Raw genomic sequence first — 27,185 nt, 5'->3', positions numbered from 1 at the left:
TATAACCTATCTCCCAGACCCCTCAATTCTCTCATAAGAGACACTAACTGCAGTGATAATAGTGCTGTACTTTCAAGGAAACTCAAAGGCAGTGAGCATCAACTATTAACTAACTAGTGCAATTTGGAAAGAAGTAAAAGTACAGAGGATACTATGGCTAATCTATGGATGACATATTTGTGTGTCATGGTTAAGATATTACTTTGGGTATGTTGATCCGGTCTCTCTTTGGAGAGTGGGGCAGTCCCTACCATTGTTGTTCTACATTGAGGGCAAGATCCTGTAGAGTCCCACAAGAGGGCTTATGATGTTGTTCTTGATGGAGATGACCAGTGATGGTGGACAGAGGGATCTGTTAGAGGTCTAGGCCCATCATATCTATGTGGGAATCCAAAGATTCCCTGACTAGAGTCCCAAATGATGGGGTAACCTGGTAGTGATCAAAAAGGTCATCATTAGACTGTGCTGGTCCTTACTTTATCTGACAAGGTTAGGCTTAGAGTGATTGAGGGAAGTGAAGTAGGGGGTAGGAGAGGACAGTACTAGGCCTAAGTAGAAAATACTTGATTAAGTACTTTATAGTGACTTCTTTAGGTTTTTCTTTTTGCTTGCTGCACTTATTCAGTCTAAGTCTACTCACTGCAGATTATTGCGCACTTATACTTTAAATATTTTCCCCTACCCATTGGGCCCTGATTTATATCTAAGTTCTGTCAGTTTGTTAAGAAGTATACCATCCAAAATGGAACTAGGGAGTCCTATGAGCTAAGAAAGGTCTCACCAGAGTACTGGAGTTGGAGGGTTGACATCCCAGGCCTGGCATCTCTGGATACAGTCCAAAGTGAAGCTTGTCAAGGTGGCACTGGTTGCATTGATTTGGTTGAAATCAGCAGATGCAGTATAAAAATGCAGGAATCAAGAGAAGCATGAAGAAAAACAAGCAAAGCCCCAGAGATTCCAGAACTGGGAGAAATATGGATTTTTACAGAGAATGAGGAAGGTTCTTTGTTGTCTTAAGAAGGCAAGAGATAGTTATTATTATAACCAAGTTATTTGTAAATTTGGTTTACTTTGAAAATCCTATGGTTAGGATTTACTGTACCATATAAAACCTTACCATGGTTTATGTCATTTAATATTATTTATAAATAACTATATCTTAGATACTGACAGAACCAACTGTTCTTATCCTACAATCTTGTCAATCATCATTAAATCACTAAGAAAAAAAAAGGTATTACTGTGGGGAATGCTATAAGTAACTAGTATATAAACTATGTTGTTCAGTGATTAAAGACTGAGATACATCAATAAAAGTAGATGGGGACTTAGAATTATTGTGATTTTAGGCATTATACTTTTTTATCTAATTTTTAGTCAAAAGTTATTGAAGCTTGCAATATGCTACTTTTTGTTTTCTCTGTGAAATATTTAATTATTCTTTGAACAGTTTCTATATCTGTGGCCCAAGAGGTGATACAGTGGGTCCTGAGTTTAATCTGACATCATATATGTCAGAATGATGCTCTGACTTCTGTCTCTGTATCTCTCTCTCATGAAATAAATAAGGTAAGTATTTAAAAATAATCTCTTTATCAATCTAAAATCTATTCTTTTCCTTTGTCCCCTCCCTTATTTCTCCTTCTGAAAACATTGAGTACATCTATTCCCTATTCGGTTAAATATTGTTGAAGATGTTGTCACAATTTGTTGATTTAGAATACTTCTATGCATGTCAAGTGACTGTGGCCATTTCCCACATATAACAAGGATTAAAGATGTAATTTAGAGCTGGAAAGAGATCTCCATGTTTCTCCTGTAAGGGAGGAAAATGGGAAAGAAGGGATGAGGATTGCTATGGCCCAAGGCATAAAAGCCTTCTCATAGCACTCACTAAAAAAACTACTATTCAGAAGTACTGAAGAAAACTCCACACATCCACCAATCTTTCCTTTAGATGGCAATCTCAAACATTTGGGAACAATTTCAAGGTGACATCTGGTAAAATATATTGACAAATCATTCATGAGCCACATAACAATAAGGAATTATAGCAGTCTGAGAGTTGGTGCAGTGCATAAAGCATTGGACTCTCAAGCATGAGGTCCTGAGTTCAATTCCCAGCAGCTCATGCACCAGAATGATGTTTGGTTCTTCCTCCCTCTCTTCCTATCTTACTCATGAATATATATATAATCTTTTTTAAAAGGAATTATATATATTCTGTTAATAGAATTATACATATTCTGTTCACTATTTGTGCATGTATGTGCTTGAGCTATAGAAAACCCCATAAAATGTCAAGGATGGCTGTTTTCAGCTGATTTATTTTTACTTTTTACTTTTTCTTATTTTTTCTGTTTTACTTTTTTTTTAGTATTTTTATACTACTTTTTTTTTTTTTAGTATTTTTATACTTTATTCTAGAAGTAAAAGACTTCCTGTGTCCCTTTACAATGACTATAAAGACCAAAATTCTTCTCTGACTGATTTGAGCTGTGATTCAGATTCTTATTTTCTAATATAATCTGTACATTTCTTAGAAGTCTTCATATGCTCACCGCATCACAGAGAAACTAAATGCTACTCTGTTCAGTGTCTGGTTGAAGGCTTAAAACAGAGCCTAAGAAATGATCTATGTATTAGTAGAAAGAGTGTAATAAAGCAGCTATAAAACTATTGCTTTTAAATGTATGCATTCAGTTCTCTGGTTTTTGTTTTAATTTGCTTTGATGTGAAGTCTTTATAAAATATAACCACTTCTTTTTTTTTTTTTTTTTTTTTCCTCCTCCAGGGTTATTGCTGGGCTCGGTGCCTGCACCATGAATCCACCGCTCCTGGAGGCCATTTTTTCCCCTTTTGTTGCCTTTGTTGTGGTTATTATTATTGCCCTTGTTGACGCAATTCGTTGTTATATAGGACAGAGAGAAATGGAGAGAGGAGGGGAAGACAGAGAAGGGGAGAGAAAGATAGACACCTGCAGACCTGCTTCACCGCCTGTGAAGCGACTCCCCTGCAGGTGGGGAGTCGGGGGCTCGAACCAGGATCCTTACACCGGTCCCTGCGCTTTGCGCCACATGCGCTTAACCCACTGCGCCACCGCCCGACCCCCAAAATATAACCACTTCTAGGTTGTCAGTTTTCCACTCTAGCTGAAATAGAAGGAAGAACTGCAGTTTTATAAATTAATTTAAAAAAAGGGGGGACACAGGTAACTATTTTGCTAAAGACTTTTGTATCAAATGGTATGCCATCTTACTAAGGGTTAGTCAATAGAATGTTTATCAACAACTCCCCAAAAGGCTTCTTTATCTTGATACAGTGTAGCTAGATCTAAAAAACTTTGACAACTCATTAGGGAAAGATAGAAACAAACTACCAATGCCCATGTTCATTGAAAAAGCAATTACGGAAGCCAGAAGTCCCACCTTCTGCACCCTATAAAGAATCTTGTTCCACTATTGTATTCACTGTCAAATGTAAAACATTAAGCCTCCCATAAAGGAAAAAAAATTTAAAAAAACGAATTTTGGTCCAAGAGCCAGGTGGTGGCACAATAGAGCTCCCAGTACCCACCTGCTTTGCAGGTACTGAAGCCCGGCTGCAGATGTCTCTCTATCACCATCTTCCCTTTCAGTTTCTGGCTATAAATATTAGGGGAAGATTACCAGAGGGCTCTGAGCTCCAATTCCATCAGGACCTGAAGAGAGAAAAGGGGGAAAAAAAAGTGGGGAAGGACAGTCAGAAGCAGTAGGTATGACACAGAAAGAAAGAAAAGCCCCAGACAACAACTTGGGTCCACCTGCATATCAGATGTCAGGCTCAGGCAAAAAACAATAAAATCATGGACCCTTTGGAATATACCTAAAATAGACCTACTAGCTATTCCCAAAACGGACACCCCAAATCTTTATCTGCAATATTCCAGCCTTTAGGTTCATGAGTAATCAACAATTTGTATGGTTTTATATGTTAAATCTTTTTCAGCCACCAGGCTCCAGATGCTACCATGATACCAACCGGACTTCCCTGGACAGATGACCCCCCACCAGAGTGTCCTAGAGCTCCACTTCCTCAGAGCCCTGCCCCACTAGGGAAAGAGAGAGGCAGGCTGGGAGTATGGATCCACCTGTCAATGTCCATGTTCAGCAGGGAAGCAATTACAGAAGACTTTCCACCTTCTGCACCCCATAATGACCCTGGGTTCATACTCCCAGGGAGATGAAGAATAGGAAAGCTATCAGGGTAGGAGATGGGATATGGAGCTCTGGTAGTGGGAATTATACCCCTCTTATCCTATGGTCTTGTCAGTGTTTCCATTTTATAAATAAATAAATAAATTTTTAAAAAAGAAAAGAAAGGAAGAAAAGGCAGAACCATAGAAAAAATGGGCAAAGGGGCCAGGTGGTGGCATACCTGATTGAGCACTCACATTACGGTGCACAAGTCCCTGTACCCTCTTACAAGCCTCTGGTTCCCACGTGCAGGGGGAAGCTTCATGAGTGGTGAAGCAATGCTTCAGGTGTCTCTCTGTATCAGTCTCCCCTGCCCTTCCCAGTTTCTCTCTGTCTCAATGTAATAAATTTTTTAAAAAGTTAAAAAAATAAAGAAAAAATGGGGTGTTCGCTTTGGCAGCACACATGCTGAAATTGGAACGATACAATTAGCATGGCCCCTGCACAAGGATGACATGCAAATTCATGAAACGTTCCAAAAAAAGAAAAAAGAAAAAGAAAAAACTGGGCAGATATATATAGAGAGAGAGTTACAGAAACAGTAGTCAACCCATACCTGTGATCTTGGGAGAACTAATGTAGTTTCCAGTGGAGCTAATGGGGACACAGAACTCTGGTGGTGGGAAAGGTGAGGAATTATATCCCTTTTTTATTTCTTTTTCTTTTTAATACTTATTTATTTATTACCTTTTGTTGCCCTTGTTGTTTTATGGTTGTAGTTATTATTGATGTCATTGTTGTTGGATAGGACAGAGAGAAATGGAGAGAGGAGGGGAAGACAGAGAGGCGGGGAGAAAGATAGACACCTGCAGACCTGCTTCACCGCCTGTGAAGCGACTCTCCTGCAGGTGGGGAGCCAAGGGCTGAAACCCGGATCCTTATGCCGGTCCTTGCACTTTGCGCCACCTGCCCTTAACCCGCTGTGTTACCGCCCGACTCCAGCTATTATATCCCTTTTATGTTATAATTTTGTTAAATCAATATTAAATCACTAATAATAACTTAAAAAATCTTTGGCAACTAAGGCCTTGACTCAGCTGTTATCTGAAAACATGTTTATATTCATTGTAGAAATTTTAAAATAGCGAGGAAAGAGAAGCCCATGGCATCTACTTGTACCCATGGTGTCAGAGACCAAAGCTGAAGTTGCTTTTCATTCTAGCTACAATGCTGAAAAAAGTTTAAGGAACTAACAGTCAGGGAAGATTTCTGCCTATCTTGCTCCACTGAATTGACGACACTGCCTCTGTCTCCAAGTTTCATGCATAGGAAAGGCCACATTATTTTATTCCATCTCTTGCCAGAGGCTTTGGACGCTTGCGCTCCTGGAAGCAATGCACAGTATTTAGTTGATCATATGCCTTTTATTTTTTTAACCCCCTACAGATTCTTGGCTTCACTCTATTTGCAAACAAGATAAACATGGCCACAGAAAGCAGCAGGACGATCATTGATATGATTCCTTATAGGTCAGTAACTCCATTTTTACAAGATTGTTTTTCTCTGTTACTCTTTTCTTGGCCTCTGACCACACAGTCTGGTTGATATCATCTACTAGCAAGCAGTCTCTGGTCATAGCCAAATTCAGGGTTTGGATTGAGTTTCATTTTAGAAATATAGAGAAGATTAGGAAACCTGGTTTCCTCTCTCCTCACCATTGAGCCAATCTTTTCCCTAGTCAACTTATGGGTGCACTAGCTACCAGAGAGACCCACACATTTTTTATAGCACATAATGGGGCTTCTCAATATCCACACCTATTGAATTTATGCTGGAGGATGGGAAGGGAGGTGGCTCTGTTTTCCTAGGCTCTCTCCTGAAGTTCAGAACTCAGAAGATGAATGTTCCTCCTGTTGTCATTCACTTAGACTCAGTTGTGGTCCTTGAACAATACTGTTTTATTCCTCTCAGTAAAAAGCCATCTTCAAATGTGCTGGCAATTGGAGCTCTTAAGAGCTCACAATTAATTTACTTTATAACCCCCACCAGTGACTATGGGGTACCATTCTTGCTTTTGTTAGGAAATTATTTCTTTAACTTTGATCAGATGAATAACTTTCACTGAGAGGCAGTGTACAGCATTTTTGTTTCACAGTCTTTTGAAAAGAATTGTTGATTTCCTCAAGCAGTTCAATAGTGAAGACTGCTCACTGTTTTCAGCCCATCTTGGATGGAGCTTGAAGAAATCATGTTAAGTGAAATAAGTCAGAAGTGGAAGGATGAATATGTGATGATCTCACTCTCAGGCAGAAGTTGAAAAACAAGATCAGAAGAGAAAACACAAGTAGAACCTTTACTGGAGTTGGTGCACCAAAGTAAAAGACTCTGGGGTGGGGGGTGGGGGGGAGAGTACAGGTCCAAAAAGGATGACAGAGGACCTAGTGGGGGTTGTATTGTTGTGTGAAAAACTGAGAAATGTTATGTACAGATTGTTGTATTTAATGTCAAATGTAAAACATTAATCCCCCAATAAAGAAATTTCAAAAAAAAAAAATAACGAAAGACTGCTAAGACTCAGATATATTGGCTAAATACCCAAATAATAAAGGACAGGCTACTTTGATGTAACCAAATTAAAACAGTCTCATATCCTACTAGTTCTCAGTGAAATGATAAAAAGCTAAATCCATTTGAAAATCTGCTTAATTAAAAAAAATGCATGAGCAGACCACCTAAATACAGGGAATATACAACCATAAGTAAGATTTGATCTTCATCCTCAGAAAAATGACCCCAAGTGGAATGGATACTTTGTTTATTCCTCACAGTAATACTACAAGATATATAGTGACTTATTTTTACATCTGAGGAAACAAAGACTTAACAATTTAAATTTGCTATCCAAAAGCACACAGCTGGTCAATGACAGAGTTAGTATTTGAGTCCATTTCTGTTTCATTCTGCAATCCATGATTGTAGTCACTCTATTATAGTGACTTAGTATGATTGTTATTTATGATTTAAAAACCACAGTTAACTTTTGCTTATATTTTATCATGAAATTCAAGAATATATATATATGTAAGCATTTTTGAAAAAATTTAAGTATAAGTATTCCTTTGAACTTCCCTCTTAGTTATTTTATTTGCCCAAGTTGGTAGGAACTAAAAATTCAATTTAAGTTTTTTTCTTCCATTTATATATCCCTGTTTAATTTAAATTTCTAATAACAGTGAAGATATTTAGGCCTGGAGTTTCATTGTAAGTTCTTTGCTTTATTTTATTTTATTTTTCTTGTATTTGATAGGACAGAAGCAAATTGAGAGGGATTGGGGAGATAAGAGAGGGAGAGAGAAAGAGAGATACCTGCAACACTGGTTCACTGCTCATGAAGCTTATTCCCTGCAGACAAGGGCCAAGGACTTAAACTTGGGTCCTTGTACATGGTAACATGTGTGCTCAAGCAAGTGTACCACCACTTGTTTCCCCTGTAGGAAGGTTCTTACTTACAAATTCAATGTTTACAGGTTATTTAAAATAAAATAAAATCATTAAAATTTGTAATTATTATTTATGATTCATTATTGTCAAATAAAGCTATTCATAATATTCTCTTATCTTGCTTTAATAATGACTTTACTGACATATAATTCACCATTTTTTTCCTTTTTGCTGCCCTTGTTGTTTATCATTGTTGTTATTATTATTGTTGTTATTGCTGTCATTGTTGTTGGATAGAACAGAGAGAAATCAAGAGAAGAGGGAAAGACAGAGAGAGGGAGAGAAAGATAGACATCTGCAGACCTGTTTTACTGCTTGTGAAGCGACTCCCCTGCAGGTGGGGAGCCGGGGGCTCAAACTGGGATCCTTATGCCTGTCCTTGCATTTTGCCAGGTGTGCTTAACCCACTGCACTACCACCTGGCCCCCTTAATTCACCATTTTTTAAATATTTTATTTATTTATTAATGAGAAACATAGGAGGAGAGAGAAAGAACCAGGCATCACCCTGGTACATGTGTTGTCAGGAATTGAACTCAGGACCTCATGCTTGAGAGTCCGATGCTTTACCCACTGCGCCACCTGCCGGATCACTGAATTCACCATTTTTAAGTGTACAATTTAGTGGAGCTTGGTATAGTTGTGTGATTCTCACCATTAGTTTTATTTTATTTATTTCCCTTTGTTCTCCCTAATTATAAAAATTTTATTCCTTGCTGCCAGGGCTTCCCTGGGACTTTGTGCCTGTGTGGATCTACCCCTCCAGATATAATTTTTGTTACCTTTTTTTAGATAGAGGGTGAAAGGCAGAAAGGGAGAGGGATAGAGAGTAAGAGGAGGAGAGAGACCACAGCACTGCTTCATCACTCATGAAACTTCCCTTTTGATTAGTACTCCCACATGGTGATTAGTGATTAAATCTAGGCTTTTTTGTATGGTAAAGTGTGAACTCTACTGGGTGAGCCACTCCCCAGCTCCTGCCCCTAATTTTAAAACATTTTACCACCTCAAAAAGAAGCCTATACAGTTAGCTGCCGTTTTCAACTGTCCCTCTCCACAGCCTCGGGCTACTACTAATCTACTTCCTGTTTTTGAATGTGTCTATTTTCTATCAAATGAATTATATAGTAAGTGGGGGTGGATTCATTTACTGGGTCACATGGTGAGACTATGCCAAACTATTCTTCACAGCAAGTACTTCATTTTACCTTTTCACCAGCAATGCACAGAGTTCTGATTTGTCCATATCCTCTCCATTATTTGCTATTTTTAAAACTATGGTGCAATATTATATATGCCATATATAATAAATGACATTGATATGATTTATATTGTGATTTATTACCACATAAAGTATAATATAATGTATGGTATAGTTTACAATATAATTATATTATTATAACCATCGTAATGAGTATGAAATACTATACCACTCTGACTTTGATTTGCATTTTACAAATAATGATTTTGAGCAGTGTTTTCATGTGGTTAAAGATTGATTGTTATTGTGATAGCTATTACATTGAATATATAGAATGCGTTTGCCCTTCTTCTGTAGCCAGTCAACAGCGTCAGGTTGAGCCTGATGTAAAGTTTCGAGACCCCCTTTGAATCTGGAGAGGTGGCAGTCGTTGACTATGTGGGTCATAGTCTGTCTGGAGCCGCAGGGGCAGTTCGGGTCGTCTCTGGCTCCCCAGCGATGGAACATAGCGGCGCACCAGCCATGGCCTGTTCGATAGCGATTGAGGAGGGCCCAATCATAACGTGCTAGGTCAAAGCCGGGTTGACGCTAGCAGGGGTCTCTGATGAGGTGTTTGTTCTTTACCTCAGCCGACTGCCAACTCTGTTTCCAAGAGACTGGAACAGAGAAGTTCAGTATAGGCGTAGGGGACCAGATTGGGTGACGAGACGTCAAGCGTTGAACAGGGTGGGCGAAGATATCCGCGTATATTGGCAGGTCCGGTCGAGCGTAGACGTGGGAAATGAACTTAGATGATGCTGCATCCCGACGAATATCTGGCGGGGCGATGTTGCTAAGAACTGGCAGCCATGGAACCGGGGTGGAACGGATGGTTCCAGAAATTATCCTCATGGAGGAATATAATTTGGAGTCGACCAAGTGGACATGGGGGCTACGGAACTATACTGGGGCACAGTATTCTGCAGTGGAATAGCATAATGCCAGAGAGGATGATCGTAGTGTGGAAGCGCTCGCACCCCATGAGGAGCTGGCCAGTCTTGCAATGATGTTATTCCTCGCGCCCACCTTTGCTGCAGTTTTTATGAGATGTTTGTGAAATGACAGAGTGTGATCGAGAGTAACGCCAAGATAGACTGGCTGGGCTTCATGCCGGATTCTCATATCGCCAAGCTGCACATTAAGCTCACACGAGGCTGAGGCATGGTGTAGATGGAAAACAGATGATACCGTTTTTGCAGTGCTAGGGATTAGTCGCCATTTTTTACAGTAATCAGATATCAGAGACATGTCTCTGATATCTGAGTGATATCGTGAGTGTTTCCTCGAGGATGTCAAACTTGGATGCCTGAGTTGCACAGCAGATGTCATCGGCGTAGATGAACTTCCTTGAAGAAGTTTCTGGGAGGTCATTGATGTAAATATTAAATAGCGTGGGAGCCAGAACAGAGCCCTGGGGGAGGCCACTTGAGACAAGTCTCCATCTGCTAGACTTGTCACCCAGCTGCACCCGGAATCTTCTGTTTTGGAGAAGAAACGATATAGTGTTGGCCACCCATGGAGGCAGGCATCTTGAGATCTTGACTAGGAGACCACGGTGCCAGACCGTGTCATAGGCTGCTGTGAGATCAACAAAGACAGCACCTGTCTTTAAGTTCTTCTGGAATCCATTTTCAATGTAAGTTGAGAGGGCCAGGGCTTGTTAGCAGGTAGATCGATCTTCCTGGGCGGAAACCAGCCTGGGCGGGTGATAGGAATTTCTCTGTAAGATGAGAAATACATGACAGAAGCAGCCTCTCAAGGAGTTTGTAACACACGGAGAGGAGAGAAATTGGTCTATAGCTGGCGGCCAGTGTTGGGTCTTTCTTTGGTTTCAAAACCGCTATAATCTTCGCACGACGCCAAACTTTGGGCATAGACTCAGATTCCAAGATGTGGGACAGGAATGTAGTGAGCCACTTCTTTGCCGCGGGACCCAGGTTAAGAATGAGTTCTGGGGTGATGTTATCATAGCCAGCAGCTGTTCCTGGGTTAACCCTCTTCAAAGCATCTTCCAGTTCAGACAGTGTAAAGGGAGAGAGTTTTGGAGATGGACAAGATAACCGGAAGTGGGATGACCACTCATGGGAAATTTCTCTTTTCCAGACTGGGTCGATCTTAGCACGTCCAACTTGAGTTAGGTGACTGGCCACTGAGTTTGGAGATACGGGAGGATGGGAGACGGGAGGGGGTTGGCTACCGGCATCCAGTCTGTGAAGAAGCTTCCAGGCCTTCCTACTTGAGTGGGTGAAGTTCAGACTTCCCGTGAGTTGTTGCCAGCGGGCTTGGCGTGCTGCATCCAGGGAGGCAATGAGATGGTCAGCCACATCTGGGTCGCCCGACTCATCATACTGCTTTAGTAGTTGCTCGCATTCAGCATCAAGACAAGGCGTATAGTTAGCACGTCTCCCACGAGGAATGGCTTGGGAAGCTGCACCTGTAGGAATCTTCAGAGGGGATAGAGTTAATTGGAATTGCAGGAATAGATTTGTTGGTAAGTTCACTGAACAGACGCCAGTTTGCTTTCTGAAAGTTCCATCTTAGTTTCTCTGAGCACAGAATCAGTGGAAGCTGGAGACCAATGTGGATGATAGCTGGGCGGTGATGACTGTGCGGGAAGATCTTGAGAACTTGTCTCGTAGCGGGAAAGGCTTGGCCGTTGACTGTGCTAATCCAGCACAGGTCGGGTGACGAAGTCGGGTGAAGCAGGTCTGCAGATGTCTTTCTCTTCCCCCTCTCTGTCTTCCCCTCCTTTCTCTCTATCTTATCCAACAATGACGACAGCAATAACAACAACAATAATAATAACCAAAAAAGGGGGCAACAAAAGAGGGGGGGAAAAGTTCATCCTAGGAGCTGGGAGGTAGTGGGGTGGGTTAAGCTCACTTGTCGAAGCTCAGGGACCGGTGGAAGAATCCCGGTTAGAGCCTCCAGCTCCCCACCTGCAGGGGGGGTCGCTTCACAGGCGGTGAAGCAGGTCTGCAGGTGTCTTTCTCTCCCCCTCTCTGTCTTCCCCTCCTCTCTCCATTTCTCTCTGTCCTATCCAACAACAACGACAGCAATAACCACAATAACAACGACGACGACGATGATAAACAACAAGGGCAACAAAAAGGGGGAAAAAATGTTCAACCTACAGGTGCCAAACCCCTGTGATAACCCTGGTGGCATTTTTTTAAAAGAAAGAAAGAACATTTCTAAATAAAAGTAGTAAACATTTACCATGACTTTCTTATAATAATCTAAATAGTGATTAACAAGATAGTTCTATTCAAAGAAGTATTATATAAAACAAAATATATTATAGAATCACAGTATTACTATTAAGGGATAATTGCATGTCATTTGCAAATGTTACAAAAAATAATAATAAATGTTCTAAAAGAGAAATTAAGAAAATAATCAGAACTATAACTTCATCAAAAATAATAAAATAGCTAAGAGTAAATTTAACCAAAGTGGTTAAATACATAAACACTAAAAACTATAAAACACAGATGAAAAAATTTGAAGAAAATATTCAAATACAAACAAGAAATGTTTGGCACTCATATTGGAAGAATGAATACTGCTAAAATGTCCAGGCTACTTAAAACAATGTATGTTTTGATTCAATGCAATTTCTATTAAAATTTCTATGGTATTTTTTCATAACAATAGAAGAAAATAATTCTTAAATTTGATACAGTAACTAAAGAGTTGGACTTGGAAGCATGAGATCTTAAGTTTGATTTCTGGCATTGCTTGTACCAGAGTCATGTTCTAGCTCTCCTTCTCTCTATTCCTGTCTTTCATAAATAAATAGATCTTTTAAGAAAGGTTATATGTTGAAATTGAGGGTTCATGCATAATATCCCTTCCTTCATTTTTTTAATGTTTTAAATTTTTTTATATTAAAATAAAGTATCAAGAGGAGGGTGGAAGAAGGAGAAGGGGAAAACGAGAGGAGAGGGAGGGGGAGGACAGAGAGGAAAGAGGAAGGAAGGATAGGATTGGGGTAAAAGTCAATAAATGATTCTTGCTCTCTAGGAATAATTCTACCATTTTATTCCAGTTACCTGTTACCTGTAACCCCAGACTTTGAAATTCTTCCTCAAGTTGTTTTACAAGCTATCTCCTTAGCTTTAGTAAGCTCCTCCCTGCTCATATTTCTGGGAAAGAAGATTTCCAGTTACCATAACTACAGTGTCAACTCTAACCAGGTGAGCAGACTGGTCTTTCTATTGTTTCTTCTGACCCTTCAGTCTCTATTCTAACATGTGTACTCAGCTGGGTATGCCACCACCCATCTCCTCAGTCTTTGTTCTATAATCTAAGCCTCTCATCTAAATGGAGACTATAGATTCTTCTTTAACACGAGAGTCAGCTGAACCATACTTCAGGCTATACTTAAATGATTTTTTTAATGTGGTATATTTATCTTTGAAGCCACTCAAATTAATGTGTTGATCCCCAGGAAAAGATAATCATGTAGGGAGGCAAGAGGATAAAAGATTGCATTCTGATGTCAAACTAGCAAAATTCCTCTTCCCTTGGTCTTATCTCCCTTTCCAGTAAGTCCTTAGAAGTCAGCCACATACTAAAGTGATACGAGCTTTCAAGACCAGGGTACTATTGATATTATGTTTAAATGGGCCTCTCAGAAATGGGCTGCACTTTTATTTGTTTTTTTAATTTCTGACTTGGTCCTCTCTTTAGAACTCAAAAGGGAAATATGAAAGAAAGGGGTATCCCATTTCAGCTTTTAGAACAGTATTGAAGGGAGATTTAAAACAACTCTGTTTCTCTCTGTTATTCTAAGTCCTTGTGGTCCTATGAAAGAGGTAGAAGTTTCATTTTCTTGCTGTGATAAGGTGCTCTCCTTATGATAACTAGCTAAAATGAAGCTTCAACTAAATCTAAAATCAGATTTGTCATCTTTAGATTAGAAATATTTTGTTATTCAAAGTTATATAAACAATCCTGTCTTCATACACAAGAAACAGAGTGTAACTGTAGCTCAAACTCAAAGACTAAAACTCAAACTCAAAAGACCTAAAAAGTATTCGCTATTTCTTTATAGGACTTAATAGTCATCGGTCTTTGCAATGTCGTCAGTTCATTTTTCAGATCTTGTGTGTTTACTGGTTCTGTTGTCAGAACTATTATCCAGGATAAATCTGGAGGAAGACAACAGGTATGTTGAAACAGATTTGATATTGAATATAGAAGGGCATTTATGCCTACTCATGTATATTCACAGGTGGGGGTTTTCTTTTCATAAGTGGGGATCATATTCTTTTAATCGTGTTGCTAGAGTTTGTTTTTCTGTTTTACCACCAGGGTTATTGTTGGGACTCAGGTGTCTGCGCAATGAATCCATCACTCCTGGTGATCTTTCCCTCCTTCCTTCCCTCTCTCCGTCCCTCCCTTCGTTGTTTTCTTCCTCCTTTTCTGTCTTTTATTCTTTATTATAACAACAACAAGAAAGAGTCAGGGAAATAGAGGGAGACAAAGGAGTAGAGAAAAAAGACATCTATTGTACTGCTACACAGCTCATGGATTCTCCCTCCTGTAGGTGGTGGCTGGGGCCTTGAACTGGGTCCTTTATACATAGTAATGTATGCACTCTACTGAGTACATCAACATCTAGTCCCTCATGTTGCTATTTTAATGTTATGTTTATTGGGAAAGACTTCTTGAAAGAATTTGGAGTCTGTGCTTACCTTAATATTTGCTTAGGAGGCTGAGTGATGGCACACCCAGTTAAGCACAATATAGTACCTTGCAAGGATCCAGGTTCAAGCCCTTGGCTCCCCACCTTCAGATGGAATACTTCACAAACTGTGAAGCAGGTCTAAGGGTGTCTATCTTTTTCTCTCCCTCTCTGTCTGCCCCTCCTCACTCAATTTCTGTCTGTCCTATCCAATAAAATGGAAAAAATAGCCACCAGAAGGAGTGGATTTAAAGTGCCAGCGCTGAGCTCCAGCGATAACCCTGGAGGAAGAAAAAAAAATTTTTTTGCTTGACTTTTTGTCTTAAAAGTTATATATCAATGTGGAACTTGAACACTTTTTATAGAAATAGTATTCTATGTGAGTGGTTTCTATACAGTAGCCCATTGTCCCATGTAACATACTTAAAAGTTGATGTTTTTTTCTTGTAAATTAAACATCACCTAACTAGCAGTTTTCCCTTATGAGGATATATATATATTGTCTCCAGGGTTATTTCTGGGGCTCGGTGCTTGCACTACGAATCCACTGCTCCTGGAGGCTATTTTTCCCCTTTGTTGCCCTTGTTGTTTATCATTGCTGTTGTTATTATCATTGCTGCCATTGTTGTTGTTGTTGTTGGATAGGACAGAGAGAAATGGAGAGAGGAGGGGAAGACAGAGAAGGGGAGAGAAAGATAGACACCTGCAGACCTGCGTGTGAAGCGACCCCCACCCCTGCAGGTGGGGAGCCAGGGGCTTGAACCAGGATCCTTACGCTGGTTCTTGCACTTTGCACAATGTGCACTTAACCTGCTGTGCTACTGCCCGACCCCCAAGGGTATATATTTTTTAATCCTAACCTGAGAAAGCTGTAATACAACTTTCTCCATCCTGACAACATAATTAGAAGCTCCTGACTTCCTAGATAGGCAAACTGGAAGTAAGGCCTTTCTCAGGCAAGCCTAGGGAATTTACGAGCATTCTACCTTTGCATAAGAGAGAAATACCTAGGTCAGTCTATCTTTAGGTATTCTGAGTTAGTAAACTAAATACATGGGTGGGTGAGGCAGAAGATAAAAGGGGAGAGTAATGATAGAGAAGGCCCTGAAGGTGAGCTCTTTGTCTAACTCCACACATGAGACTTTATAAATCAATGTTCATGAGTTTTGAACTGACAAAATAAAAGTTGGAACTCACAATATAAGAGGTGTCCCATTGCACCTCTGTAACAATGAAATATCAAAAGACTATCTGAATTGAAACAGGCATGGGTTCAGAAGGCAGAGAGACAGTAACAGAGAGCAAAGACTAACTTAGGGGGGTAGGAAATAGTACATCCAGTAGAAAGTACATGTTACAGTGCACAAGGACAAGCCCCCAGTTTCCATCTGCAGGATGGGAAGCTTCACAAATGATGAAGCAGTCTGCATGTGTCTCTCTATTGTTCTCCCTCTCTATCTCCCCCTTCTCTCTCAAAAAGATTGAGAGAGAAAGAGAGAAGGAGGAAGATAATGATGAGGAGGAGGAGGATATCTGGAACCTAGAGATAGTTCACTTGGTAGAGCATGCACTTTACCATGCATGAGGACCCAGGTTCAAGTGTCTGCCTGCCACATGGGAGCATCATTCTAAGGTGAAGCCTCATGAGTGGTGGAGCATTGCTATGGTATTTCTTCTTTGTCTCTCACCCTTTATTTTATTTTAAAAGCTTTATTTATTTATGTGTTTTATTATCTTTATTTATTGGATAAAGACAGCCAGAAATTAAGAGGGAAGGGTATGAGAGAGAGAGAGAGAAACAGGGACATCTGCAACACTGATTTACCACTTGTGAAGCTTTGCCCCTGCAGGTGGGGACCAAGGGCTCAAACAGAGGTCCTCACACATTGTAACGTATGCGCTCAACCAGCTGTGCCACAACCTGGCCCCATATCTCTCTTTATTTAAAAAAAAAGAGGGGGAGAGCTGGCATGTGGTTCATCAGGTAGAGCACATACATTATCACACATGAGGACCTCAGTTCAAGCCCCAAGTCTCCACATAGAAGCACCTGCAGGAAGGAAGCGTTATGATTGATGGAGCAGTGCTATGATGTCTATTCATTTCTCTTTGTGTCTCTCTCTTTCTTTACCTCTCTCTGTCTCTCACCCTCTAACTAGAGGAAAGAAAAGAAAAAAGTGACCACTGCTAGCAGTGGAGTGGTGCAGGCACTGAGCCCCAGTGATAATGCTGTTTGCAAAGGGGGAAAGAAAGAGGAACTTCCAGGAGCAGAAAAATCATTCAGGTGCTAAACCCCAGCAAAAACGCTAGTGATGAAGAATTAAAAAATATATCAAAATAAACCTTTATTAAAGAGGAACATACAAAAACTGTGAAGTCAACATAAACAGAATTTTATAATAAGAAATGTAAATTTCAGGCATGAGTTTTCATTAATGTTCACAGCATACTTTGTTTACTCACAATGTAAACATAGTGAAAAGTTGGAGGTGATGTGAGAAAAACACACAGTTGGGAAAAAACCAAATCAAGATGCAAGAAAAATTAAAGGCAGTAAAAAAAATGTATAATAAGTTTAAAGTACTGGGGGCAAGGAGTGGCATACCTGGTTGAGTGCGCATATTTAATGTACGAAAGACTCAAATTCAAGTCCTTGGTCCCCACTTGCAGTGGGGGGGAAGCTTTATGAGTGCTGAAGCAGTGCTGCAAGTGTCTTTCTTTCTCTCTTGCTCTATCTCACATTCCCCTGTCAATTTCTTTCTGTTCTTTCAAATAAAAATAAATAAAATTTGGGAGTCGGGTGGTAGTGCAGCGGGTTAAGCGCAGGTGGCGCTAAGCACAAGGACCAGCGGAAGGATCCCGGTTCGAGCCCCCGGCTCCCCACCTGCAGGGGAGTCACTTCACAGGCGGTGAAGCAGGTCTGCAGGTGTCTGTCTTTCTCTCCCCCTCTCTGTCTTCCCCTCCTCTCTCCATTTCTCTCTGTCCTATCCAACAACAATGACATCAATAAAACTACAACAACAAAACAACAAGGGCAACAAAAGGAATAAATAATTAAAAAATATATTTAAAAAAATAAATAAAATTTTAAAAAGAATAACCAAATCTTTTTATATATATAGGACAGAGAGAAATTGAAAGGGGAGGGGAAGGTAAACACCTGCAGACCTGCTTCACTGCTTGTGAAGCAATCCCCCTGCAGGTGGGGAGCAGGGGCTCGAACCTAGATCCTCGCATGGGTTTTTACACTTCCTACTATGTGAGTTTAACCTGGTGTGCCACTGCCTAGTCCCCATCTCTTTTTTAATTAATTGAAAGAACCATAAATATGGCAAGACAAGCAGTGAAGGGAAGAGGGACCTTCATGGAGCTTTGAAAGGCTAGGATACGTATAGATGGAGGCAAGGAAGAAGAGCTTCAATGTAGCTGCACTGTTATATTTAGCCTGTTGGACAAAGTGCCTGCTTCAAAGATTGCCCTTGGCTCTGTTGCTGCACTGTTTCCTGTGTTAGCAAACTCCTCCAAAAGCATCCCTCTATAGTGGAGTGACTTTACAAAGAGGCATGTCTCCAAGGATGCTAGTAAACCCTTCCCTAAGATCCTGATTTGTCCAATGCAAATTGATGCTTCCAGTAGAGAATGCTACCAACTCTTGGCCCTATTCAGTCTCCCCTCTGAGTTTCTGATATGGACTGACAAAGACCTCTGAGGTTTACTTAGCTTTTTTCATCCTGCAGCCCTGGAGTATTCTATTCTCTCCACTTCTTTGCTTAGAGGGCTTTTGATGCACTCTACTTGGGAGCATCTCCACTTCATCAAACATCTTCAGAACTACAGGAAAAAGAAATTAGGGGGCTGGCTCTGAATCTTCCAGATCTGACCTGCCCCTAAGGGCTGTTTCACTTTCTTTAACTGACATAAACACAAACTGCATGTATATATTCAGATTTTGCTTTAATTTTTTCCCCCTGTGCGGTGTCCCTTGTCTTTGCTGGTACAGCAAAACCTATTGGCCATTCCAGGTAAGTCCTGGGCTTGAGGCACTGGCAGGGCTGTTTCACAGAGGATTTGAAGAGCCCCAGCCTATGGCTGGTTGAAATGCCCCACTTCACCTTTCTGTTCACTCAGTTCTGATCACTGTGATTCCCTGTTCTCTGCCATTAGGTTCATTTTCTTGGTCACTGCTTTCTAAAGACTGGCCTTCTGACCTTGTCCTCACTTCCCTTACCTGCTTATGAATTACCAACAGTTACTAGCAGAGAAAGAAATTAGTTATGTTATGTTCCTTTTAGAGGAAGCAGATGGGCAGTGAAGAGTGCTTGGATTTTGGACTTAACTGATAAGGTGGACTGAAAGCTGATTATTATAAAACTCGTTTCAGAGGGTCCGGGCGGTACCACAGTGGGTTAAGCAGATGTGGCACAAAGCTCATGGACCCGCGTAAGGATCCCAGTTTGAAACCCCGGCTTCCCACCTGCAGGGGAGTCACTTCACAGGCAGTGAAGCAGGTTTGCAGGTGTATTTCTTTCTCTCCCCCTTTCTGTCTTCCCCTCCTCTCTCCATTTCTCTCTGTCCTATCCAACAACGATGACATCAATAACAACAATAATAACTACAACAATAAAACAAGGGCAACAAAAGGGAAAATAAATTAAAAATAACTCGTTTCAGTTGTGAGAATTAAATTAGACGATAACAGTGCCCATCATAGTGTCTGTCATTCAACATATTAAAAAAAACAAGGGGGGTTCGGGCAGTAGCACAGCAGATTAAGTGAACACAGCCCAAAGTGCAAGGTTGGGCAGAAGGATTTCTGTTCGAGCCAGGCTCCCCACCTGCAGGGGGTTTCACTTCACAAATGGTGAAGCAGGTCTGCAGGTGTCTATCTTTCTCTCCTCCCTCTGTCTTCCCCTCCTCTTTTGATTTCTCTCTGTCCTATCCAACAACAACAATAGTAACAATAACAACAAGGGCAGCAAAATGGAAAAAGTGTCTTCCAGAAGCAGTGGATTCATAGTGCAGGCTCTGAGCCCCACTGATAACCCTGGAGGCAAAAAAAAAAAGGGCAGATGTAGATAACATAATGGTTATATGAAGAGACTGTCATGCCTGAAGATCCGAAATCCTAGGATCAATCCTCTGCACCACCATAAACCAGAGCTGAGCTCTGGTTAAAAAAAAAAGAAAAAAGAAAAAAAAATACATGACTAACAGAATAGCTCACTCAGATAGTCTTGTTGCTGTCATGCACACAATCCAGGTTCAAATCTAGCCCCCACCACATTGGACGATCCTTCAGTGCTGTGGTTCCCCCCCCTAAAAGGTCACCCCAGGCTGTTAAAGCACCGATCATGACAAAAAACTTATACATGAAAAACAGTAACACTATTTCAGGAACCTAGTTCCCTGACTTGTACTTAACAATCTAGTGCTTTGCTTCATGGAATCCACAAATTATGTTGTCATTGGTTCTGATAATCTACATGTTAGTGATAGTTATGGCTGGGGGATACACATTGGCTTGAATCCTGAGATAAAGCAGGGTCAGTCTTTGTTCAAGAAAGCCTGGAGACCAGACATGAGAGTAGAAAAGCAAAATATGCATGAAATGTAAACTTCTACATACTTGCCCTCTCTAGATCCCATTCAAGTGATGAGTCTGAGATTCAGGATTTCTCCTTGAATACAGTGTCACCAAGTATGGTCCTCTGATCCCAAAGTCCACTTTGAGTCTACAGCCCAGGGAGAGGCAATTAGTGGTAGAACTCCCAACACTCTCTGAGTACTATTTTGTATGGAATTCAGTGTGTGGCTCTATACAGCTTGTTTTGGCATTTGAATTCTTTTATTTAGTAACCAGGAGTATTTTTGAGAAAATAAGTGTTAGGAAAAATATCCTTATATGTTTTCCTATGGTAATCAAAGTGGTCTCCCCCACCATGGTATCGACAAAGACCACCTGAAACTGGTCTACACTTTTAGGACATTTAATATTTCAAAGAACAAGTCACTATTAGAAATGTATTAACAATGTGAGCCCACTTAAAGTTCAGTCTGATTACCAATTAGATCCAGCAATAGGCAGGAAGAATATATGGCTACTATTTGCTATCTTAGTTCCATAGTGTACAAAATCTTAGGCATTAGAATTCCTGAGTTTTGGTTATCATGGTCCATTTTCCCACATCCTTCTTCCTACTCACATGAGTCAGCTTTTCCATGGTGGATTGTGAATTAGCTGGGATGGGGAAGAAGGCAATAGTATTTGGAGTTCATTGCTGCTATTTTCAGTGGTGCATCTATATAGCAAGTTCTAGTGAGTTGTGAGAAGGGAATTCAAAAAGAAATGATTTTTTTCCCTACCTAGAGAATCTTTGCTGAGCAGTAGTTTAGTGGTGTAGCACTCCCTCAGTTCTTGTTTGTAGGTGCCATTGTTTTGACTTACGGTTATTTCTTTGTTCCACTCTATGGGGGGGGGGGTAATGATTTATAGCACAATTGTTGACAAATAGGTATGGCCTCTTATCTCCACATAATAGGTGTCTGCAAGAGACTCCCTGCCCCAACCTAGATCCTTTTCAATTGTCATACACCAGTACACAAGCTCCCCTTCATCTCATCTATTTCCCTTCTTCCCCAGAACCCTTTGCTTTGGTGCAGTACATCTTGTGGTTAGTTTTATTCCTCTCTCCCATCGCCATCACAGTGGAAAATTATGCTGTTCTATCTTGTTTCTTTATTATTAGGGATTTAAACCATGGAGATCTATCAATAGTGGATATCACAAATTTAGAAAGCTTTGGGGAAGTCGGGCGGTAGCGCAGCGGGTTAAGCACAGGTGGCACAAAGCACCTTGCATAAGGATCCCAGTTCAAGCCCCTGGCTCCCATCCTGCAGGGGAGTCACTTCACAAATGGTGAAGCAGGTATGCAGGTATCTATCTTTCTCTCCCCCTCTCTGTCTTCCCCATCTCTGTCCATTTCTCTCTGTCCTACCCAACAATGATGACATCAATAACAACTACAACAGTAAAACAACAAGGGCAACAAAAGGGAATAAATAAATAAATAAATAAATATTTAAAAGAAAGAAGAAAGCTTTGGAATTGTATGGGACCCTGTGTTTCTTAGTTTTCTAAGTGTATTTGAAAAATCAGAATCACTACTTAATGAGTGAAACTGAGCAGAGAGTAATTAAACCAACTAGGATAGGATCCAGAGCTGCTGTATACAGCCATGACTCATGTTTATAACTTTTTTTTTTTTTGCTGTCAGCATTATCACTGGGTCCTGGTGCCCACTATAAATCCACTGCTCCTGGAGGCTATTTTTTTCCCTTTTTTGTTGCCCTTGTTGTTTATCAGTCATTATTGTTGTTGTTATTCATATCATTGTTGCTCGATAAGACAGACAGAAATCAAGAGAGGAGGGGAAGACAAAAGGGGAGGGAGAAAGATAGACATCTGCAGACCTGCTTCACTTCACTGCTTGTGAAGTGACCTACCTGCGGGTGGGGAACTGGGGGGCTCAAACTGGGATCCTTATACTGGTCCTTGCTCCTAATGTTCATAACTTTTTAAAAAATTTAAATTTATTTATTCCCTTTTGTTGCCCTTGTTTTATTGTGTAGTTATTATTGTAGTTGTTATTATGGCAATAAATATTCAAATGTCTAAGTCTGATTGGACCTTTTTGGAAAGCATTCATGTGTTTACTGCAGAAATAATTTCTATTTAATAGTTGCTCAGTATGGATTTAACAATGACAAGATTTGAAAATGTCACTCCAATAAAAATGCATATATACAAAATGGTTACACTTAAATCCTTCCCACCAAGCAAAAGGCCTCGGTTATAGGCAGGGACCAGTGCCTTCCTGATGGTTGCTCTTCAACTGGCTCTGTCTCCTCAGTTTGCATCTCTGATAGGCGCAGGTCTGATGCTGCTCCTGATGGTGAAGATTAGAAGGTTTTTCTACGATCTACCAAACGTAAGTAGAAAGGAATAAATAATTGTATCAGATTGCATTTTGGTGGGGGCACCTCACAGGGGAACTATAGTTTGTCCCAGTGGTTCCCCCACCTGTCTCTAGCCCCTTCCCTTTAGAACAGTACCATTTACCTCACATCAGAAGATAAATATAAAACCATATGTAATATAGGGAGAATAGTCTTAAGTTCACATTAAGCACTCAAGAAATGTTAGTTGTTATAATTCTCATTCTCATTAATCCTGTCTTTGTTGCTTAAATTACAAAGTAAGGATTCCATCAGAAATGACTGAACTACTCATTTATCTTGAGTAAATATCTTGAAGTTGAAAGACTAGGTTATGGGAGTCAGAATACCCATTAACCACACAGTCTGGGAAACTCATTGTGCAGCCATACTATTTGCTTTTTGTTTGTTTGGGTTTTTTTTTTTTTTTTTTTGCAAAAAACAGAAGGACTTGTTTTGCATTCTTGTGCACTTCACCAAGAGGCTTCTGGCCACACTGTCTCTTAGTTCACAATACTAGAAGGCAGGGCCTAAGTATAATTGAATGTGTTCAGCTAGGAGGCCTTTTTATACTTAAGTGTAACTTCTTCCCTTGCATTTAGAGAGGGCCAGGTTCATTGGTTACCTGCAACCAATTTGCTCTAAACTGCAGTATATGTTAGTGTTCAGTTCATAATTTCCTCTGAAATTTCCTTAATGTTCCTTTTACTCTTTTATTTATTATTATTATTATTATTATTATTATTATTATTATTATTATTATTATTTTAACCTATCAGTGAAAGTGAGAGAAGGTTTCATTCCTGGCGTAGCAGCTTGGTTGCACACTGAGATGGCAGTCCTAGAGCTCCATTGTAAATGGTATGCCATCCTTATGAAATCATACAGCCCACCTGGAGATTGTGACCTTTCAGTCTAGCAGGGCTGACTAGCTCAACGCTGCCCTCTGCTCTTGTGATTCAGAGACCTTGGGGCCCAGCCATGGAGTCTGTGCACAGAGTGTGGGGTCAAGCTTGTGTTCATCACATGCAAGCTGTCATCTGCTTGAAGTGGAAGTCATTTCCAGAATGTAATTTATACAGTACTTTTGGTGCTATAGTATAGTTATAGCCCTTATTGTTTTATTATTGTAGTTAATACTGTTGTTGTTATTGATGTTGTCATTGTTGGATAGGACAGAGAGAAATGGAGAGAGGAGGGGAAGACAGAGAGGGGGAGAGAAGGATAGACACCTGCAGACCTGCTTCACTGCCTGTGAAGCGACTCCCCTGCAGGTGGGGAGCCGGAGGCTCAAACTGGGATCCTTACGCCGGTTCTTGTTATTTTCTCATATTTAAGAAGCTTTCTTTCCTTCAGAAAAGCTGATGTGCTTATTTTTAAAACTTCAGAAAATCCAAAATAGATAAAAACTCCCATCCTTCCTCACCAATAAACCACTATTAACAATTGGCACATATCTAATCAATATTATTTCCCATGACAGGATATTATTTTGCATAGTTGTAACCTAACTACACACATAATTTTATATTTTTATTTTTATCTAATATATAGCAAGATAGTCCATGATACAACTTATTTTATCATTTTCTAATTATTGGAAAATTAGGCTACCTGAATTAAAAAAATTAGTGATTTAATAATGATTAACAAGATTGTAAGATAATAGGAGTAGAATTCCATACGGTTCCCACCACCAGAGTTCTATGTCCTATAGAAACTTCCATATTCTTTATTCCTCTGAGAGTATGGACTCAAATTCTCTATGGGGTGCAGAAGGTGGAAGGTCTGGCTTCTGTAATTGCTTTTTTGCTGGACATGGATGTTGGCAAGTCAATCCTTAACCCCAACCTATTTCTATCTTCCTCTAGTGGGGTGGGACAGATTGGTAAGGTAGTCTGTTCAAGGAAGTCAGATAGGAATCATAGTAGCTTCTACAACTTGGTAGCTACTTGGCTGAAAGGCAGTAAGGTACAAAGCAGGACAAACAGAAGAAATTAGGGGCCTTCATGTGGGAAGAAGCTAGGAAGTCTATTTTAGGTATTTTTCAAAGGACCCATGACTTTAGTAATTTTTGCTTGAGTAATTTTAGCTAACATTCAGGTGAACTGGAAATATTGTCTGGGAAGATGGTGTGAGAGTTGAGAATAGGGCTATAAAGCTCTATTGGAACAGAGAGTAGCTCCCAAACTTAGAAAATATAGAAACATCATTAACTGTTTATCTCATTGATCTGACCCAGGACCCATATCTATTCATATTTAGCACAGGAGCCTGTGTAACCTCTGAGTCCCTGTCAGTCTGAGCTTGAAGTCCATGGTCACAGCTAGGAACATTCTAGTCTGCCCTCAATTCAGGACCAGTCTTCCTCAAGTGGCAGAACAGACTAACCCAGCTTCCTTTTGGAGAGTAGTTCCTACCATTGTTGCCCTACAGTGAGGGCAATGTCCTGGAGAGACCCACGAGAGAGTTTATGATGATGTTCCTGATGGAAGTAACCAGTGATGGCGTAGAGAGGGATCTATTAGTGTCTAGGCCCACCATATCTATGTGGGAATCCAAGGATTCCCTGCTAGAGCTGCAGATGACGGGGTGACCTGGTATCAAAAGATCATCATTAAAGTGATGATTATCCAGTGTATCCAGCTTTTGTAGTCTTTTTCTTTATCTGAAGTGATTAGACTTTCTCCTAGTTGTGAAATCATCGAGTGTTATTTGTTGTATCCAAACTGGTATTGGGTTTATGGGGTTTGGCCTCAAGTTAGGGATGGAATAGACCTAGTGTTTAAGTGGTATGTAAGTTAACCTTAAGTTTTACTGCATTTTACTTGCTTGATGATTATAATATAGATGGTCATAGGGGACAACATCTGTCCTTTAGTTGATATATATATATATATATATATATATATATATATATATACTTTTGCCAATGTATTTCTCAATCAATTGTATATAGTATTTCTTCTAAAGATTATCAAGGGGGTAACATTAATGCCGTTGTCAGAAGAAATTAGGGGGTATCTGTTACTTACTTTCTTTTATGTAGTTAATTGAGTAGATGAAGTGATTGAGGGAATTGAAGTAGGGGTTAGGAGAGGAGGGTGTCTAAGCATAAGTAGTAAATGTTTGATTAGACACTTAAGGGTGTCTTCTTTAGGCCTTTCTACTTCCTTGCTGAAATTATTAAGTCTAAGTCTAATCACAGCAGACTATTGAGCCCTTTTACTTTGAGATATATAGTTTCCCCTAGCCTATGGATACATGTATACATGCCTGATTTTTTTAATTATACATTTATTTGTTACTTATTTATTTTTGCCTCCAAGTTTATTGCTGGGGCTCGGTGCCAGCACTACAAATTCACTGCTCCTGACAGCAATTTTTTCCATTTTATTGGATAGGACAAAAGAGAAGTTGAGAGAGGAGGGGGAGCTAGAAAGGATGATACAAAGATAGACACCCTCAGACCTGCTTCACCACTTGTGAAGCATTCCCCCTGCAGGTGGAGAGCCAAGGGCTCAAACCTGGATCCTTGCAAGAGTCCTTGTGCTTAGTACTATGTGTGCTTAACTGGGTGCACCACTGCTCAGCACCCCCAGAATTGTTTTTAGATTTATTTTTATTGCTGTTGTTAATGAGAGAGAGAGAGAGAGAGAGAATGAACCAGAACATCATTCTGGCACATGAGATGCCAGGAGTTGAACTCAGGACCTCATGCTTGAGAGTTCAAGACTTTATCTACAGTACCACTTCCCAGGCTCCTAAAAATATTTGTTACTATAAATAACAGTGGGAAATTTTGTACACCTACCCTGTTGTATCTTTAAAATAGATTTCTACCTAGATCCTCACCTGTGCAGGAAGGGAAGGGGGAGTTTACCAGCGATGAAGCAGTGCTACAGGTGACTCTCCCTCTCTATCACCCCTTCCCTCTCAGTTTATCTCTGTATCCAAAATTAAAAAGATCTCTAAAAGTAGAAAAAAAAATTCTGTGTGAAATATATCAGCATGTCTTAATATGTCATATAGTTTTTCTTTTTAAGGTTTTATTTATTCATTCATAAGAAAGACAGAAGGAGAAAAAGAGAAAGCCAGACATCACTCTAGTACATTTGCTGCCAGGGATTGAACTCTGGACTTCATGCTTGAAAGCTCAATGCTTTATCCACTGCACCACCTCCCATACCATTCATCACATAGCTTTTCAATAGAGCAGGACCCTTTTACACTGACTATGTATATGGAGTATTTCTAATTTGATAGGCAAATAAGATCTCTCAATATAGATACAATCATATCAGGATTATACTTGAGTGAAAGCTCGAATTTTATTTTTTTAGAACTTGAGTCCCTTTATGATCTATTTTAGAATAGTTTCTCGGCAGCAAAGGTAGTATCAATGTGTCAGACTAGGCAACACATAGTCAAGTAACCAAAGACTAGTAGTCAATGGTGCTAGTTCCCTACAGGTCATGTCCCAACACAGAAAGTGAAAACCCTGAAACAGAAGGGACTGATAAAGTGTGACCTTTAACCACTCTTCTTCTCACTATAAAGGAATAAACTGTCTCCATCTGCAA

The 27,185-nt window shown here is 40.1% G+C and overlaps 1 protein-coding gene and 1 pseudogene across 4 annotated transcripts in view; both read left to right on the top strand.

The window, feature by feature from the left end:
- SLC26A8 (solute carrier family 26 member 8) overlaps window positions 1-27,185 on the top strand; it is a 102,594-nt gene that overhangs the window by 37,292 nt on the left and 38,117 nt on the right. For all 4 annotated transcript variants that reach the window (XM_060189697.1, XM_060189695.1, XM_060189698.1 and 1 more), the window contains 4 exons: window positions 5,622-5,704; window positions 12,967-13,114; window positions 13,975-14,088; window positions 22,518-22,595. In XM_060189697.1, the coding sequence (XP_060045680.1) occupies window positions 5,622-5,704; window positions 12,967-13,114; window positions 13,975-14,088; window positions 22,518-22,595 (423 nt within the window). The remainder of the gene's footprint in view (window positions 1-5,621; window positions 5,705-12,966; window positions 13,115-13,974; window positions 14,089-22,517; window positions 22,596-27,185) is intronic.
- Window positions 4,620-4,720, top strand: LOC132538445 (U6 spliceosomal RNA; annotated as a pseudogene).

This window comes from Erinaceus europaeus, chromosome 4 (genome assembly GCF_950295315.1).
Source record: "Erinaceus europaeus chromosome 4, mEriEur2.1, whole genome shotgun sequence".
Lineage (NCBI taxonomy): Eukaryota > Metazoa > Chordata > Mammalia > Eulipotyphla > Erinaceidae > Erinaceus > Erinaceus europaeus.
The sequence above is the reverse complement of the archived record's forward strand: the minus strand, read 5'-3'. Positions and strand labels throughout refer to the sequence as shown.